Below are 15,495 nucleotides of genomic sequence, written 5' to 3' on the forward strand. Positions count from 1 at the left end.
TATGTAATATGTTTTCCTTTCTTACTTATATTTACATTTACAATAAATGACACTAACAGTATACAAAATAATTTTTGTATGGAGATACACCTGTTGCTATAGTCTTTATATATATATATACTATATATCTAATACGATTAATCTGATAGAATTCATTAGAAATTAATTCAAGAAAATAAAATTAAGGCTCTCATAATGCATGACAACACGACTTAAAACATGTTTGCGCATTACAATGTTGTTGCTGTTTTCAGTGTCGCCTCATCTGCATGAATAATCAATAGATAATTATGTGGCGTCCAATAGGTCAGCCAAAAGCGGTCTACGTAAACCATCACCGGGGAAATCTGATAGATATATCAAGAATCACGACGAATCTGACCCCTCAGCAACATGCTCTTTGTTGTCTAGGAGGAAAGCATGAGAGAGAGGCGCGGCTAGTTCTACAACTCGAACGAGGGCGGAGCATCTGCTCCCGACGCAGCCGTTAATTGGATTAGATTTTAACCCAGTGACTGAGCAGAGATTTTCTAGCAAATAAGAAACGCCCCCACCCCATGCCGGGAAACTAACTTCAAACAACATATGAGAGAGAGACTGCATAGTGAGTCATTTACTCACACAAGTAGGCTACTGAGAGAAGCTGTGTGCCAGAGAGGTCCTGGAAAACATTATTTTGGCTTTATTAAACAGAACCCTTAATAATAAGACGTTTTGACTATTTGTTTACAACAATAGAGTGGCTCTATTAATTGTCCTTCGATTAATGCAACTGTGACGTATTATTAAAATCGTTTTAATCGTTTGAGTCACTGCCAGCTGAGCCGAACAGGTGACGCGTGCGTGTCTCAAGTTCCGTGACGCGTTTTGTAGTAAGCAACAGAAGGGACAAGGGTTCCGATGTCCCATTATCACAGCTCTCTTCTTAGTTTAGTACGCGGGAGAGATCCGTGGTAACTCTAGAGTCAGACAAGGACAACAGGTTTAATTCAACAGGCGCAGGAATGCCCGATGCTGGCACAGACATGGTGATGGACAACGGCAGTGTTTTTGGGATGAAAGCCCCGAATTCTGTATGCACGGAAAACATCCCTCCCTCATCTCTAGGCAACGGTCCTCCTGCAGACATCCTACGAAACTTTTATCATACTAAGAGAGTTGGAAATTACCTGATTGGAAGGAAACTGGGAGAGGGATCATTCGCCAAAGTGCGTGAGGGGCTTCACGCGACCACTGGCGAGAAGGTGAGAAGTGACTTCCGTTTAAACTTATTGCAATAACAATGTAATAAATGGCTGTTTGGTAGCATTTCTGGCTTGTATTTAACTACATATTTTATATATCACTGTATGAATAGGAACAGTGTGAGGTAATTAAACAATTGGCTTAATTTAAGTCTAAATTGATTTTGAATGCTCTATTTTATTTGTTTTTAACTAATCTTTTCTCATACAGTAACAAGTTTATTTTAAGTTGAAAAGACCAAAGAAAATCCGACTTTGCTATATAACAGCCTGTTTCATTTATCACTGTCTAAATATGACAACTGTCAGGTTTGTTTAACATTTTTATATTTGAATTATTGCCATAATTGAAATAATTATCTATTTGACTAAATACTATATTATCTATTTGACTACTGAGACTATAGACTTCTATACATGTAACACAAAATAAATACAAATAATTATAATTGTATTTACTGTAAGATATACCATTTACATCAACAGGCTGCAATCTTGTTCACTGTTATTATAATGTTCAAAAGAACAGAGAAAATTTGGATGAAATTTAATATTACAATATAGAAATACACAGAAGTTTGTTTATTTTGGTTTCTGCAAAGAGAGGAATGCCATGATCCTCTAAGGTTGAGCTGAACGTGTTCCTCAATAGTCTTATATTTCCCTGTAACTCACACGTTGATTAAGTAATCCTTGAGCCTGTTTATATCCAGGTGTCTTCATGAATCACAGATTTCCCCAGAGAAAGCACTTGCACCTTTAACAATTAAACATGTCTTCATTCATTGTTCATCTATACCTACAATTACATGTAGTCATTTAACGGATGTGTTTATCCAAAGTGACTTACAAATGAGGAAATAAAGCATATTCTTGATATGTGCTTTCATTAGTTAAAAATGGTGTATTTTTTTTTTTCTTGGATGAGTTTAAAATGTAAGAATAAGATAATATAATATCATACAGAAAAATGATAATTAGCTTTGACTTTTCCTCTGTCTGCAATTGGGGCGAGATTTTTTCTATTACTGGCCACTGTCTTTCTTTGTCTAACAATCCTGTTGGACACAATGTATTTGCATATTTAGAAATACAAGTTGCTTGGACTTTAAATGGGTGACCTAAAATTCCTACTTAGCATATTAGGGATTTGTTCGGCCCCTTTACCCCCTTTCAAAGGTGCTGTGGGAAGGAGAAGAGGCCTTTTCCAGGCGATGATGCAAACGCTAGCAATCACAAAGAGAAGCGAGGCTGCCTCGTGCTCCTCTCATCTCCTGCTTCGCTCTGGTTCTCTGACATCACCTAGAAAAACAGACAGGGTGGGGTGGGGCTCGTGGTCGGTGGGTGATAGCACATGCTTCCCCCATGTATGTTGTGGCATATCTAACCCACTTTCACCCTTTGTCTGCCTGTGAGAGAAAAACAACACGTTAGTCTGAAGCTTTGGGTGTCCCCATCCCCCCTTTAACCAATGACCACCAATTGCCCTCTTCAACAATGCTGGCAAAACACGACGGTTAAGAACCAGTAATGTTGGATTAGCATTTTAGGGGATTGTTTTGGATTCGCCACGGGAGGTGATATAGCCCTCCTTTTCCATGGTACCTCCTTCAATGTGCTTCCCTGTTGGAGTAATTGATCTAATTATCTGCTCAATCGGCCATGTTTGACAGGTTCGCTTGACAGTCTCTTTTTGTGCCCGATGATTTGTGGTAGCAAGGCAGGTCACCCCTTGAACCCCCCTCAGGTCACAGTGTGCGGGCACTTTGATCAAGGGTGGAACAAATAGAACCAGGCTATTGTTACAGTATACAGACAGACTCTACATTCACACAAAGAAATCTTGTTTGATTTAAATAGTACAGTGAAAATATTCATAAATCATCTTATTACATCTACACTCACTGAGCACTTCATTAACACCTGTACATCTACTTATTTATGTTATTAATATTTAATGAGCCAATCATGTGGCAGCAGTGCATTGCATAAAATCATGCAGATACTTATCAAGAGCTTAAGTTAATATTCACATCATCCATCAGAATGGGGGAAAATGTGATCTCTTGATTGTGATGATTGTTGGTGCCAGACGGGCTGGTTTGAGTATTTCTGTAACTGTTGATCTCCTGGGATTTTCATGCACAATGGTCTCTGGCGTTTACTCTCCAGTGAGCGGCTGTTCTGCAGATGGAAACTCCTTGTAGCGGCTGTAGACAACGCAAAAACAAAAGTTGCAGCCGCGAGGGACTAAACACTGAGAGACTGAAAACACTGCGACGCGCAAAAACTCATTTCCACTCAACTGTCTGACTTCCAGCATTTATTTCACTTCAACACTTAAAGGTACAACGTCATGAAGATTGCTGTGAAAGTGCGCGAGTGCGGTCAACAGAAAGTGTTCGCTCCCAGGCTCACTCCCTCTCTCTGTCAAAGCCCCATTGTCCTCAGGTGCACAGGTGAAGCAAACAAATAGACCACTATCACTTCCGCCCAAGCCCCGGTGGACACGCCCACCACCTACAATCCGAGTGCAGTGAATATTATGAATGAAACCATAAACATAGAACACATGGGAGACTTACAGGTGGCTCTTACACTCCTTGTTGATGAGAGAGGTCAGCCGAGAATGGCCAGACTGGTTCGAGCTTACAGAAAGTTTACGGTAACTCAGATAACCACTCTGTACAATTGTAGTGAGCAGAATAGCATCTCAGAACACACAACATTCTGAGCCTTGATTTGCATGGGCTACAACAGCAGAACAATACAAATGGCACTTTATTAGGACCATAGTGATAATAATAAAGTGCTCAGTGAGTGTACTGATTGACCTCCAAAGGTGTATCTTAAGTGTACCTCAAATGGACCTCAAACTAATGCGGGGCTAGTTGTAACACACGTGGCGCTGGTAAGATGAAACTTAATTTGTTTACTGTTGCCATATCAACACTGTGTAGATAAAATAAATTGCGGAAAAATTCAACAAATTTTGGAAGATATTGCCAAAAGTTAATTTTAAAGTAGCAAAAGCAAAACAATTGCAGTGAGCAGAATAGCATCTCAGAATAAACAAAACGTGGAACCATGAGGCGGATGGGCTACAGCAGCAGAAGTCCACATCGGGCACTTTATTAGGACAATATTGTTCCTAATAAAGTGCTCAGTGTGTTTATATGGAATATAAAAAGTGTATACCTTGTGTCTGTATATGTTGTTTGGAGGGGACAGAGCTCTGTTAGACTGACTGTTTATACAGCATCTTGGTGACAAATGGGTGGCATTAACAATCCATTTGGAGGCTCTTTCTTCAACTGGAGATGGTTGAACCTCAGTCATTTGTCCGTACCCCTCCCCCACAAACTCCTTCACTGGATCTCATGGGGTGACATGGGGAAAGCAAATGTGCAAGTCCCGTCTGACTTAATGTGGCCCCACCTCACCTGTTCAAGGATGTTAAAATAATTTGTTTTCCACATGGCTACATTTCAGATATAAAACCTCACATATCATTCTCCTTTACAAGGAGACCACTAAGCACTACTGTCATTTTTGATTGCTTGACTTTGTTCTGATACCCTAGATCCCTTTAAATCTTCCTCTTTTTGTTTTAACATAGGTTGCAGTGAAGGTGATTGATAAGAGAAAGGCCAAAAAGGACTCGTATGTCACAAAGAACTTGCGTCGTGAAGGACAGATCCAGCAGATGATCCGTCACCCAAATATTACCCAACTGCTAGACATTCTTGAGACTGAAAACAGCTACTACCTCGTCATGGAGCTCTGTCCTGGTGGAAACCTCATGAACCATATTTACGAGAAGAAAAAACTGGATGAAAGAGAGGCACAGAAATATGTGCGCCATCTAGTCATGGCAGTGGAGCACCTGCACAGGGCAGGAGTTGTTCACAGGTCAGAAACGAAGTTTGTGATGTCATCAATAGAAAGTTTTATCTTAACTCACTGAGATTTTTGTATAAATATTAGTTCTCAACGGAACAAACAATACTGAATTCATTCAGTGTTTCATGAGAACTAAGATGCTTCATGAAAATGCCCCATTTATATAAGATTAGATTATCTATTGTATGGGACAATGAGCAATAAAATGTTCCCATGTGGCCCATGTTAAGCAAGCAATAATCTATGTATATGAATCAAGATGCAAGGACTATTGTTGCATAGTTTATTTATATATTTCCCTCTCTGTTTTACACAGAGACTTGAAGATTGAAAATCTTCTCTTGGATGAACAGGACAACATTAAGCTGATTGGTAAGCATTGTTATTGGTCTACTTTATGCAAGGTTTTAGCATATTCAAAGCAACATAACCTATAGTAAAGTTACATAGAAGTTTCTCATTTAAACCGAATGACCTCACACCTCTTTGTGAGGCAGCCGGCAAACGCATGGCTTTTTTTAGCAGCTGTGTGTGACAGACGGGGTTAGTGTTGGACAACAATAAACCCTTTTGCACCCCTCTCAGTGGGAAAGTAAATCCCTCCATTAACTAGTGCACATGACTATTATCTTTACTTTTCTTGACCTCTCTCCATTACCCTTTCCAGATTTTGGGCTTAGTAACTGTGCAGGAATTCTAGGATACTCCGATCCCTTCAGCACACAGTGTGGCAGCCCGGCATATGCTGCTCCTGAGCTTCTCTCAAGGAAGAAGTACGGTCCCAAAGTGGATGTCTGGTCAATGTAAGTTTGCATAACTTGAATACCTACTAAGCGTTTGTTATATTATTACAAAATTGTTTCAAAAACATGAGCTTTTAATTCATCATCTTTGTATGTTTCATTGTAGAGGAGTCAACATGTATGCCATGCTCACTGGTACCCTACCGTTCACCGTGGAGCCATTTAGCCTGAAAGCCCTGCATCAGAGAATGGTGGACAAAGATATGAACCCACTACCTCCATCTATCTCATCAGGTATTTACAGAGCTAAATCACTTTTACATTTGTAAAACATTTGTAAATGATATTCATGATCGCAAGGGTCAAGAACAAGCAATTTGTACATGCCAACATTAAGCCTCTATCCTCCTGCCAATTACGTTCTAATGGGCAGCATGCTCCAACAGTTGAGCATGAATGCTGCCTTTATTAGACAGCACCTTTTTTAGTACAGTTTGATGCTTTCAAATGGGCTCTGACACTAAATTGAAAACAATAGGAGGGTCTTGTGCCCACTGGTGTTTGAAATCTCTGGAGATTAAAGCTAAATCAGTATTCTGTGGAAGACCATGTCCAGGTGCCAATATGTGTCCATGATTGTTTCTGTCATCAAATGGAAAGATGTTTGCTGGATATAAATGTTAGGTTTTACCATTATGAATCAGATTCTTAATATTAGTTTGTTATGACACAGTATAACACAACTCATCATTATTTACAACGGTTGTTATACATTCATGTAACCATTGTGTGATGTTGCTTTAACATTCAAATTTGCCTTAGATTCTTTATGTATTTTTTTATTACAACAAACAATAAGGAGACTGCAAAAACACATACTTAAATGTCTCTATTGAATAGCTTTTTCCTTATAAACTCAAAGTGGTGGCTTATAACAGAAAAAAAAATGTACCTTAAGCTAGGATCTGCTCTATTCTGATTTCATCACCATTTTTGTAAGCCTTCCAATGAAGTAAGTCCTTTCCACAGAATTTAATCTATCAGTCATCTTATTCTTCTTAGTCTCTTTACTATCAGTCACACTACTGTACACCTTTGAGGATAGATTCTGGATAAATTTAGAGGAACCCAACCATTTAGCATGAGAGTCACGCAATTGGCACGCTCTCAAGCCACATGTGCCTTTAATCACACAGTGATAATGTTGCAGAGCAAAGATGACACTGACAGCGCACGGACAGACAAGACAGAGCAGGCAGCACAGTGCAGCAGAAAGTTATTCAGCTCAGTCAGGGGGAAACTCTCGCTCTGACTTTCTTTCTTCCATGAAACCATTTTTTTTCCATGCAAAAAAAGTGAATGACAACAATGGCTAAAATATCTTTTGAGTTCCATGGAAGTAAAAGAGTCATAAGTGTTTGGAACAGCATACGGGTTAGTAAATAATGACAGAACTTTAATTTTTTTGGGTGAGTTATCCTTTTATGAAAAAAATACTTAAATGGCTTTAACATTATTAATGATAATGCTAAATCATATCCATATAATACATGTTTAAACGAACACATTTGTGGTTTAGTGTCCATAAAGGGATTCTGGAGCCTGATTAAGTGGCAGTGGTGGGGAAACTCCGGTCTAAATCAGTAAAGCAACAACGATTTAATTGCGTTTTTGGTTTTCTTATAGTAATATAGCACAAAGTACTTACTGTAGAACTTCCTGTCTTTGTTCACAGCCGCCATCAGTCTTCTGAAGAGACTTCTAGAGCCTGAGCCTGATAAGAGACCTAACATCCACCAAGTGATGGCTGATTCATGGCTGCAGTTGGGCAACCCTCACACTGGAGTCCCTTACTTGAATAGGTGAGTCTAATTTTTATGTGACCAAAGCCAAGCTCTAATTTTGTTTCCCCTTTTTTCGGCTTTTAAAGGTATAAAAGTGTTGGCTATTAAACAAGCTTAAAATGTCTTTTTAACTCTCAGGATCCACATTGAAGAGATCAACCATACAGTTCTGCTACACATGACTGAGCGAATGGGCTACAAGCATAGTGAGGTGCTGAGTGCAGTGCTCACAAACAAGGCTTGTCACACACTAGCTGTTTACTTCCTCCTCAACAACAAGATGAAGAGACTCTCGAAGGAGTATAGGGTACGTTTGAGGGGTCATGTGTATACAGTATATAACTGATTGGCACCTGCCATACAAATGGAAAACTGGCCAGCAATCTTTGTAAAATGATTTCTAAATAGTCCTTATCCAGTAATCATTAACAATTGGAAAGATAATGGAACAGTTGTGGAAAATAATTGGTCAAAATTTGTGAAACCATGGATATCCTACATAGAAGTGCTCCAGTTCAGTTCACTTATATGTCTTTACTGTAGTGGATTAGTGTATGAAGATTAACCCCTCAGTTTTAAACTCTCACAGGAGAAACAGTTCATCATGGAGAAGGAGAAAAAGAGTGAGCTCTTTCAGACCCAGTGGAGGAAGCACATTGAGAAGATCACAATTCCACCCAAGCAGACACCTGTCTATCTCGCTGTGACCAAAGGTCCCACCAAAAAGAAGAAATACAAAACAGGTGAGCATGTGAGATTTGTACTAAAACAACACTGGCAAGTATTTAGCCAAACTGCCTGGGACGTTAAGATGTGATCTGGGCCAGGATTGTAAAGGATAAAGGACTGTAAATGTTAACAGGCTTCAAAACATTGAGGGAATTAAAAAAAAAAATGTATTATTATTTTTATTATTGCTCTGTGTTAAAGGCAGCTTTGAATAAATTGCGGTCACCTGAGGGATCATTAAAAAATTGGCACGCCAGATACGTTGAGAAAAATAAAAAATGTTCAAGGTTGTTATCGCATAAGAAAATCACACAAGTTCAAGATAAATGAAAAATGTAGTAGTTCCACTCACTTCTATTCTCTCTTGCTTTCTGTTTACAAAGGCATTCCACAATAAATGATCCCCTCATCTGTTTGCCTGTGTAATAGAAGGTACATGTGATTAAACCTTTAAAATGCTGGCACATCTTTATTAAACAAATAAAAAAAGCTTGTATCTATAGCCGGTACAAGGAGTGCCTCTCTTTAAATGGAAGTTCCTGAGAAAAAAGGGCTATTTTTTATGTTGACTTGATCTGTCTGTGTATCTGTGTGACAGTCTATCTGGGTATATCTATCTAGTTAGCTTGCTGTTAGTTAGCTGTCTTAATTTTAGTGTATGTATAACCTACAAACTTTAGCTATTTAAAATAGGCTTTGTCAAGTAAATATGAAAACACATATCTAGTTCATATTGTTGTCTTATATCAGATGAGTCATTGTGATTACAAATAAAGAAATATTTTTTAATTAAACACTTTCTTTGTCACTTTCAGGCCTTCTAAAAGCTATGACCGGGGGCCTGAAAGATGTTTACTTAGGACGTGGTGGTTGTATCACCTCCTCGTCTCTGGAATACCTGGAGATCCACACCCTGTTTCCAAACAGTCCACAGCAAGCGCGACATCAGCCTGAGACCCAGCCATCCCAGAAAGACAGCTCCAAAGATTCCCCAAAAGCTGTCAACATCCCTGCTCGCCCCCCTTCTTCCCTTGGTGCCCATTCTTGGACTTCTGCAAGCAAGGAACCAAGCAAAGAAGCTCCTCCATCCCCATGGTACAAACTGACCAATGGAGCACTCTCTCCACCTAGGCATGTGTCGGCCTTCCAGCCTGATAGCTCATACTTAAAGAAGGCCACGATTCCCAGTCCTCCTGTTCTTATCGTCAAACCCCAGCCCAAAAAAAGTCATTCCAGTACAGACTGGCCAAGCTCCTCAGATTCCAGCGGCAGTCCACCCAGCAGTGCGGGTTGCGAGGAGCCCGACAGCCCTCAGCACCGAGGCAAGTTCCCTTCCATGGGCATCGGGCAGATTTTAAAGAAGAAGGTGCCACCCTTCAGCTTCCCATTGCCCCCCTTCAGGCCAGAACCTGCGGTGGAGGTGGAGTCACCAACTCCGTACCATATGCAAACTCTGCTCTGCGACTCAGGGGCTCTCAAAACCCTGTGCTAATTATGTAACTTTATGACCTTGTCATATCTGCCAAACTTTTAGATAATTTAATGTCAGATGCAGTAATATTATCTCACCATCAATGCTCTCTGTTTGGACAGTTGGGCTTCCAACGTGACAAGGAAAACAGATTTATTGCTAACCCCTAGGGAGTTATCTGGCATGTGTCGTAAATGTGCACACATACCTAGCTTGGATGAAGGCTTGTAGAGAACAAATACACTCTGAACACTGTGTAAAATTAGGCCTTTGGGTAACATAGCCAGAGGCGAGTTGACACTGCAATTCAAGTTCACATGAAGCAACATGTTCAACACTTTTCTAGTTAAGTGCCATGTAGCCGCTGAGCCAACCTGTAATTTTTCAATGAAACAAAGCTATCACTGACCACAATAACCACAATAATGTGTGTACTTGGTTTAGTATCTCTAGCTCGTGTACAGCAATACAGCAAAGACTGTTAAGGAAAGGTTTGAGGTTTTTTTGATAATGTGCTGATTTTAGCAAATAATATACATTTTTTGTTACTTCTTTCAACCTCAAATTGTAATGACACTCAGGTCAATGACACTGAACTCTAAATAAATGTGATTTTCCTAAAGTCTTACTTTGAGCCTGCAGTGAAACTGTCAATATTTCATTGGAAAACAACATTCCTCTTTTTATTCCCCTATAGGGGATTGCTGGCATTTTGTATAGCCTTAAATGTCTTGAATTCAGCCTTAAGGCTGAAATGGAAGATTTTTCAGTATCATGAGTTGATAATGTTTAGTGTTTATGATTAATTTTACCTGAAAAGCATCATGTTGAGTGAAATAGTTTGTGCAATAGTTTGCATATACATTCTATGTCTGAGCTGGTTATGACCAGGGTTTTTCTCCATTGAACGAAAGAGATTTGACTATAGTCTGTACAAAAATGTCTTTCATTCTATTTGTATTCAACTGTGATTTGTACTGTCATTTCACATTTACCAAGCAGTCTGACCTCTTTCACAGTCTTCACGTGCACAGAAGCTGTGAAAAAATGAACGTTTTCTGGTTTTAAACACGTTTGCATGCACTCCACAATTAAAAGACACAATTTTGATGTCAGTTTTTGGTGACATGTCTTTGTACTTTAGTTATGGTTGATTCATTTTATGGTCTTTTGTAGGGTTTTGTATTGATTTGCTTTTGCCAAGTTAAGGAGATTTTTATCCTGTAAAAAATATTTTAAATATTTATATTCAAAGATTATTTGTGTTCTGAATTTTCTATTTTGACACAGCATGTATTACTTTTTAGCACAACCAAATAAATGCACAATAAGTAAATACAGATTTTCTGAGTTTTTTTGAGGATCTTTTTCGTACATAAAATAGCAGGGAATTAAAGGAATATTCCAGTTTTAACACAAGTTAAGCTTCATCATCAGGGTTTGTGGCATGTTTTCGACTTGTCCCTTTAACTTCTTTAAAATAAAAAAAAATGTGTGAAGCACTTACAATGGAAGTGAATGGGGCCAATTTTTGGAGGGTTTAAAGGCAGAAATGTGAAGGTTATAATATTATGAAATCATTTACATTACTGCTGTCGATTGAGCTTAACTTGTGTAGAACTCTGAATATTCCTTTAACATAAAACCATTTTTAGATGGTAATTAAATCAGTTTGTCACAGAATTTAAATTTAACAGTAGTTTAAGGAGAAACAGGTGACTTGGGCAACTGTACACTTTTCCCATGAGAAACCAGCAATAACCATTAAATGAGTGACAGCTGAAAGATCCTGTGTCAGATAATCTGGTCAGCTATACCCTCACATGCACAAACACTCATATAATACACCCCCTTGTGCACCCATATAGGAGACAAAGAAGGAGGAGTGACCCCCAGACAAATACACTCTAGTCCAGATAAATATGTGCGGCTAAGCTGATAAAAGCTTAAAGATAAAAGAGGCCATAAAGTATATTAAAGCAAAACTCTTTGTTTGCAAAAGACAACGCTCAACGAACAAATGCTTTGGCACTCAAGCAGCGAAAACAAGCCTTGACAAAAGCCCCATGGCTTATCAAAGCATCTCATGCGGAATAATACACAACAACGAAATGTGGTGAGGAAATATTGGCTTATTCACTCTGTTAGATTTTCAGAACAAATGTAGAAAATAAGTTGTGCCTGACTAATGATTTAAACAATCATTCACTTATAAACCAAAGTGTTTAGGATATGTAACTGACTCTGCTTCAGAGAAGGGCATCAAACCACCTCTTCCAAAAAAAAAAAAAATGCACAATGGCAGTACCACGGTACAGTGACGGTGTCAAATTGTTTCAGTTTTCAAATGTGGAGTTAACCTGCTTGACATAAACTCTGCAAGAGAGAGGAAGAAAGAAAAACGCAGATAACCTGTAGGGTCGTAAACACTGAAAGCAACACAAATGCCCACTAGGGTTTTTGTAGGCCAATTTATGCCAGGCTGCCTTGATATAAAATCTCCAACCTTACCTCATGGCAAGAGGGTTCAAATCACTCTATTTATAGATTATAACATGGCGAAGACATGTCATTAGAGTCGAAGTAAAATAAAGGCCCTCTTGCTGTGTTTAGACCTCTCAATCTGTTCGGGCTTAGACCCTGATTGAGACTAATCCTATTTTCAAAGGGTTCATCCAGATGAGGAAACCAGAGAAACAATTTTTTTGTGTCTGGAGAAAACAGACAATTGATCGGTAACACTTTACAGTAAAATTGCATTTGTTAATATGAATTAACAATGAAAAATACTTTTTCATCACCTATTAGTCTTGGTTAACATTAAAAGTTGTACATGTTAAAGGAATATTCTAGGTTCAATACAAATTAAGCTCAATTAACAGCATTTGTGGTATAATGTTGATTACCACAAAAATAATTTGGACTCGTCCATCCTTTTCTTCTGAAAAAGCTAAATTTGAGGTTCCAGTGAGGCACTTACAATGGAAGTGAATGGGGAAATTCGTAAACGTTAAAATACTCAAAAGTATAGCCTAAAATGTTAACAATAAGCGTGTTCACATGATTTTTGTTATAAAATCTCTTACAAACTTTTTTGTGTAAAGTTATAGCCAATTTTACAGCTGCCATGACAACAAACCCTAAAATGGCAGTAAGAATTGTGTTTTTAACTACTTTACAGCTCAAATAATATGCATTTTAACAGAAGAATTAATGTAAGTGCTATTATAAGATTATAAGCTTTACATTTCAACTTTAATTCCTCAAAAATGGTCCCCATTCACTTCCATTTTAAGTGCCTCACTGTAACTTCGATTTTTGCTTCTTCGTTTGTTTTTTTAGGACGAAATAATTTATGCCACAAATGCTGTCAGTTGATTTTAACTAGAACTTGGAATATTCCCTCAGGTCACATTAACCAAGATTAATAAATGTTATCAGAAAAATATGATTTAATGTTAGCTCATGATGCCCATTTACTAATGTAATTTAGCAACTGTATCTTTTTATTAGCTTATTCACTCTATTGTGACAGGAGGTTATGCAAACGTCATGCCTACAATTTTCCTCCTCTAGATTTAAGGTAACATGAATCACTAGCACGAGCAACTCACGCGCTGTGCAGTCCTACATGAATTTGCATATTCGCGAGAACTGTATAACTGGAAAGTCATGTTTCGAACCACGCAGCAATTACAGGGTTTGTCTGAACGGTCTTTGTTTCGATTTCGCTCTCACGGGATTCTTTGGAAAGAAGTCACCTTCACTTTAGTTTCCTCTCTACAATATTGACTGCCACCCAAACAGTCCATCTGGACAAAGTGTGTGTGTTTGTCTGGACATGAAGATGGAGGTGGGACTGAAGTTCAGCGCATCAGCAGTTCAGTTCAAGCGAGATGCACTCCGTGATTGCAGCCAGCGCGCATTGATCAAAATGACAGCGGCTTGTGTGGAACAGGACCAAAAAAAAAAAAAAACTAGCCTATGCAAGGATGAAGCCAAAATTCATACAACACGACATTCAAATAATTATATAGTGGCTTATTCTATAATTGGGGGTACATTTCATGTCAACAAAAAAAGTACAAAAACATGCTTTCTTAATAAATCAACTATTGGTTTAAATTAATATATTTCTTCAACGTAACGTTGCTAAGCTTAAGCATTAAACACCTTTTTGATATTTTAAGGGAAAGGATTTTCCCCCTAGTGAGTTTGTAAACAATGTTACGGAAAATCTGCATTCCATTACAGACACTGATTTAAATGATACACTTCAAATAACACACATAATTAAGGGTTCTTTTGTCTATTCTGCCATATGTGCACTAATTATTTTAAAATCATTTTAAGAATTGTATGTTTATATTCATGTGATATTTTTAGCACAGTCACTAGTGACAGGAAAAAACTTTTTTTGATCACAAATCTGCCTTAAATATAATTTTGGTAGTTTTAGGAGATGCATGCAAAACCTTAACCTTTGAGGATATTAAATATATCTTGAAGGATATCAGAAGCAGCATTCTTGTTTTTTTTAATTGCAAAAAACATGGTGTGCACAAAATATCTGTGTGATATTATATCATGTTTTCATTTAATGGATAAAATTTGATATTTCTGAAGATAATGGTTAGACAATATAAAAAAAATTATCATCAATGGACATTGAATGTACCCTAAATGATAGAATATATATATATACACACACATTACCTTGCAAAAGTTTTAGGCACCTGGGAAAAATGTTGCATAGTTAGGATGTCTTAATAATAGTGTACCCCAATTCTCATAGGTACACCTGAACAATGTTTTTCTTGGTTGTTAGCAGATAGGATGTTCCAAGCTTCTTGGTGAAGTCACCACAGTTCTTCTATCTATTTAGGCTGTCTCAATTGCTCTGTCTTTTCTTGTAATCCCAGACTGGCTCAGTGTTCAGTGCCCGCCTCTGTGGGGGCCATGCCAACTGTTGCAGGGCTCTCTGTTCTTCTATTCTATTCGGAAAAGAAATGTTTGGCAGTCTAAAATATATATTTGCTATTGACACACTAAAGTTGAAAATATAAATAAACATCTTAAGACAAATGTTTTTTGTGAAATATCTTATGTGCCTAAGACTTATGCACATTACTGATATATATATATATATATATATATATATATATATATATATATATATATATATATATATATATATATATATATATATATATATATATATATATTCACTGAGCACATTATTAGGAACACTTTTACACCTAGCCTACTTATTCTTGTGATTATCTAATCAGCCAATCATGTGGCAGCAGTGCAATGCATAAAATTAAGCAGATACTGGTCAGGAGCTTCAGTTAATGTTCTCAGCAACTATCAGATTGGTGACAGGCTGGTTTGAGTATTTCTGTAACTGCTGATCTCCTGGGATTTTCACACACAACAGTTTTTAGGGTTTACTCAGAATGGTGCCAGAAACAAAAAACATCCAGTGAGTGGCAGTTCTGTGGCTGGAAACGCCTTGTTGATGATAGAGGTCAACCAAGAATGGCCAGACAGGTTCGAGT

The 15,495-nt window shown here is 38.0% G+C and overlaps 1 protein-coding gene across 1 annotated transcript; it reads left to right on the forward strand.

Moving 5' to 3' along the window:
* Positions 1-643: 643 nt before the first annotated feature.
* Positions 644-11,252, forward strand: LOC127636958 (hormonally up-regulated neu tumor-associated kinase homolog A-like). Its single transcript, XM_052117766.1, has 9 exons — positions 644-1,244; positions 4,864-5,156; positions 5,464-5,519; positions 5,815-5,950; positions 6,057-6,184; positions 7,626-7,752; positions 7,873-8,041; positions 8,324-8,477; positions 9,279-11,252. The coding sequence occupies exons 1-9, from the start codon at positions 1,005-1,007 to the stop codon at positions 9,953-9,955; spliced, it is 1,980 nt and encodes a 659-aa protein (XP_051973726.1). The 5' UTR covers positions 644-1,004; the 3' UTR covers positions 9,956-11,252.
* The last annotated feature ends 4,243 nt before the right edge of the window (positions 11,253-15,495 follow it).

The sequence above is a fragment of the Xyrauchen texanus genome, chromosome 44 (assembly GCF_025860055.1).
Source record: "Xyrauchen texanus isolate HMW12.3.18 chromosome 44, RBS_HiC_50CHRs, whole genome shotgun sequence".
Classification (NCBI taxonomy): Eukaryota; Metazoa; Chordata; class Actinopteri; order Cypriniformes; family Catostomidae; genus Xyrauchen; species Xyrauchen texanus.

Coding starts and splice junctions, on each gene's coding strand:
- LOC127636958 (XM_052117766.1), top strand. CDS start 1,005: ATGCCCGATGCTGGCACAGACATGGTGATGGACAACGGCAGTGTTTTT. Junction 5,157..5,463: donor AGGGCAGGAGTTGTTCACAG/GTCAGAAACGAA, acceptor TGTTTTACACAG/AGACTTGAAGATTGAAAATC. Junction 8,042..8,323: donor GACTCTCGAAGGAGTATAGG/GTACGTTTGAGG, acceptor AAACTCTCACAG/GAGAAACAGTTCATCATGGA.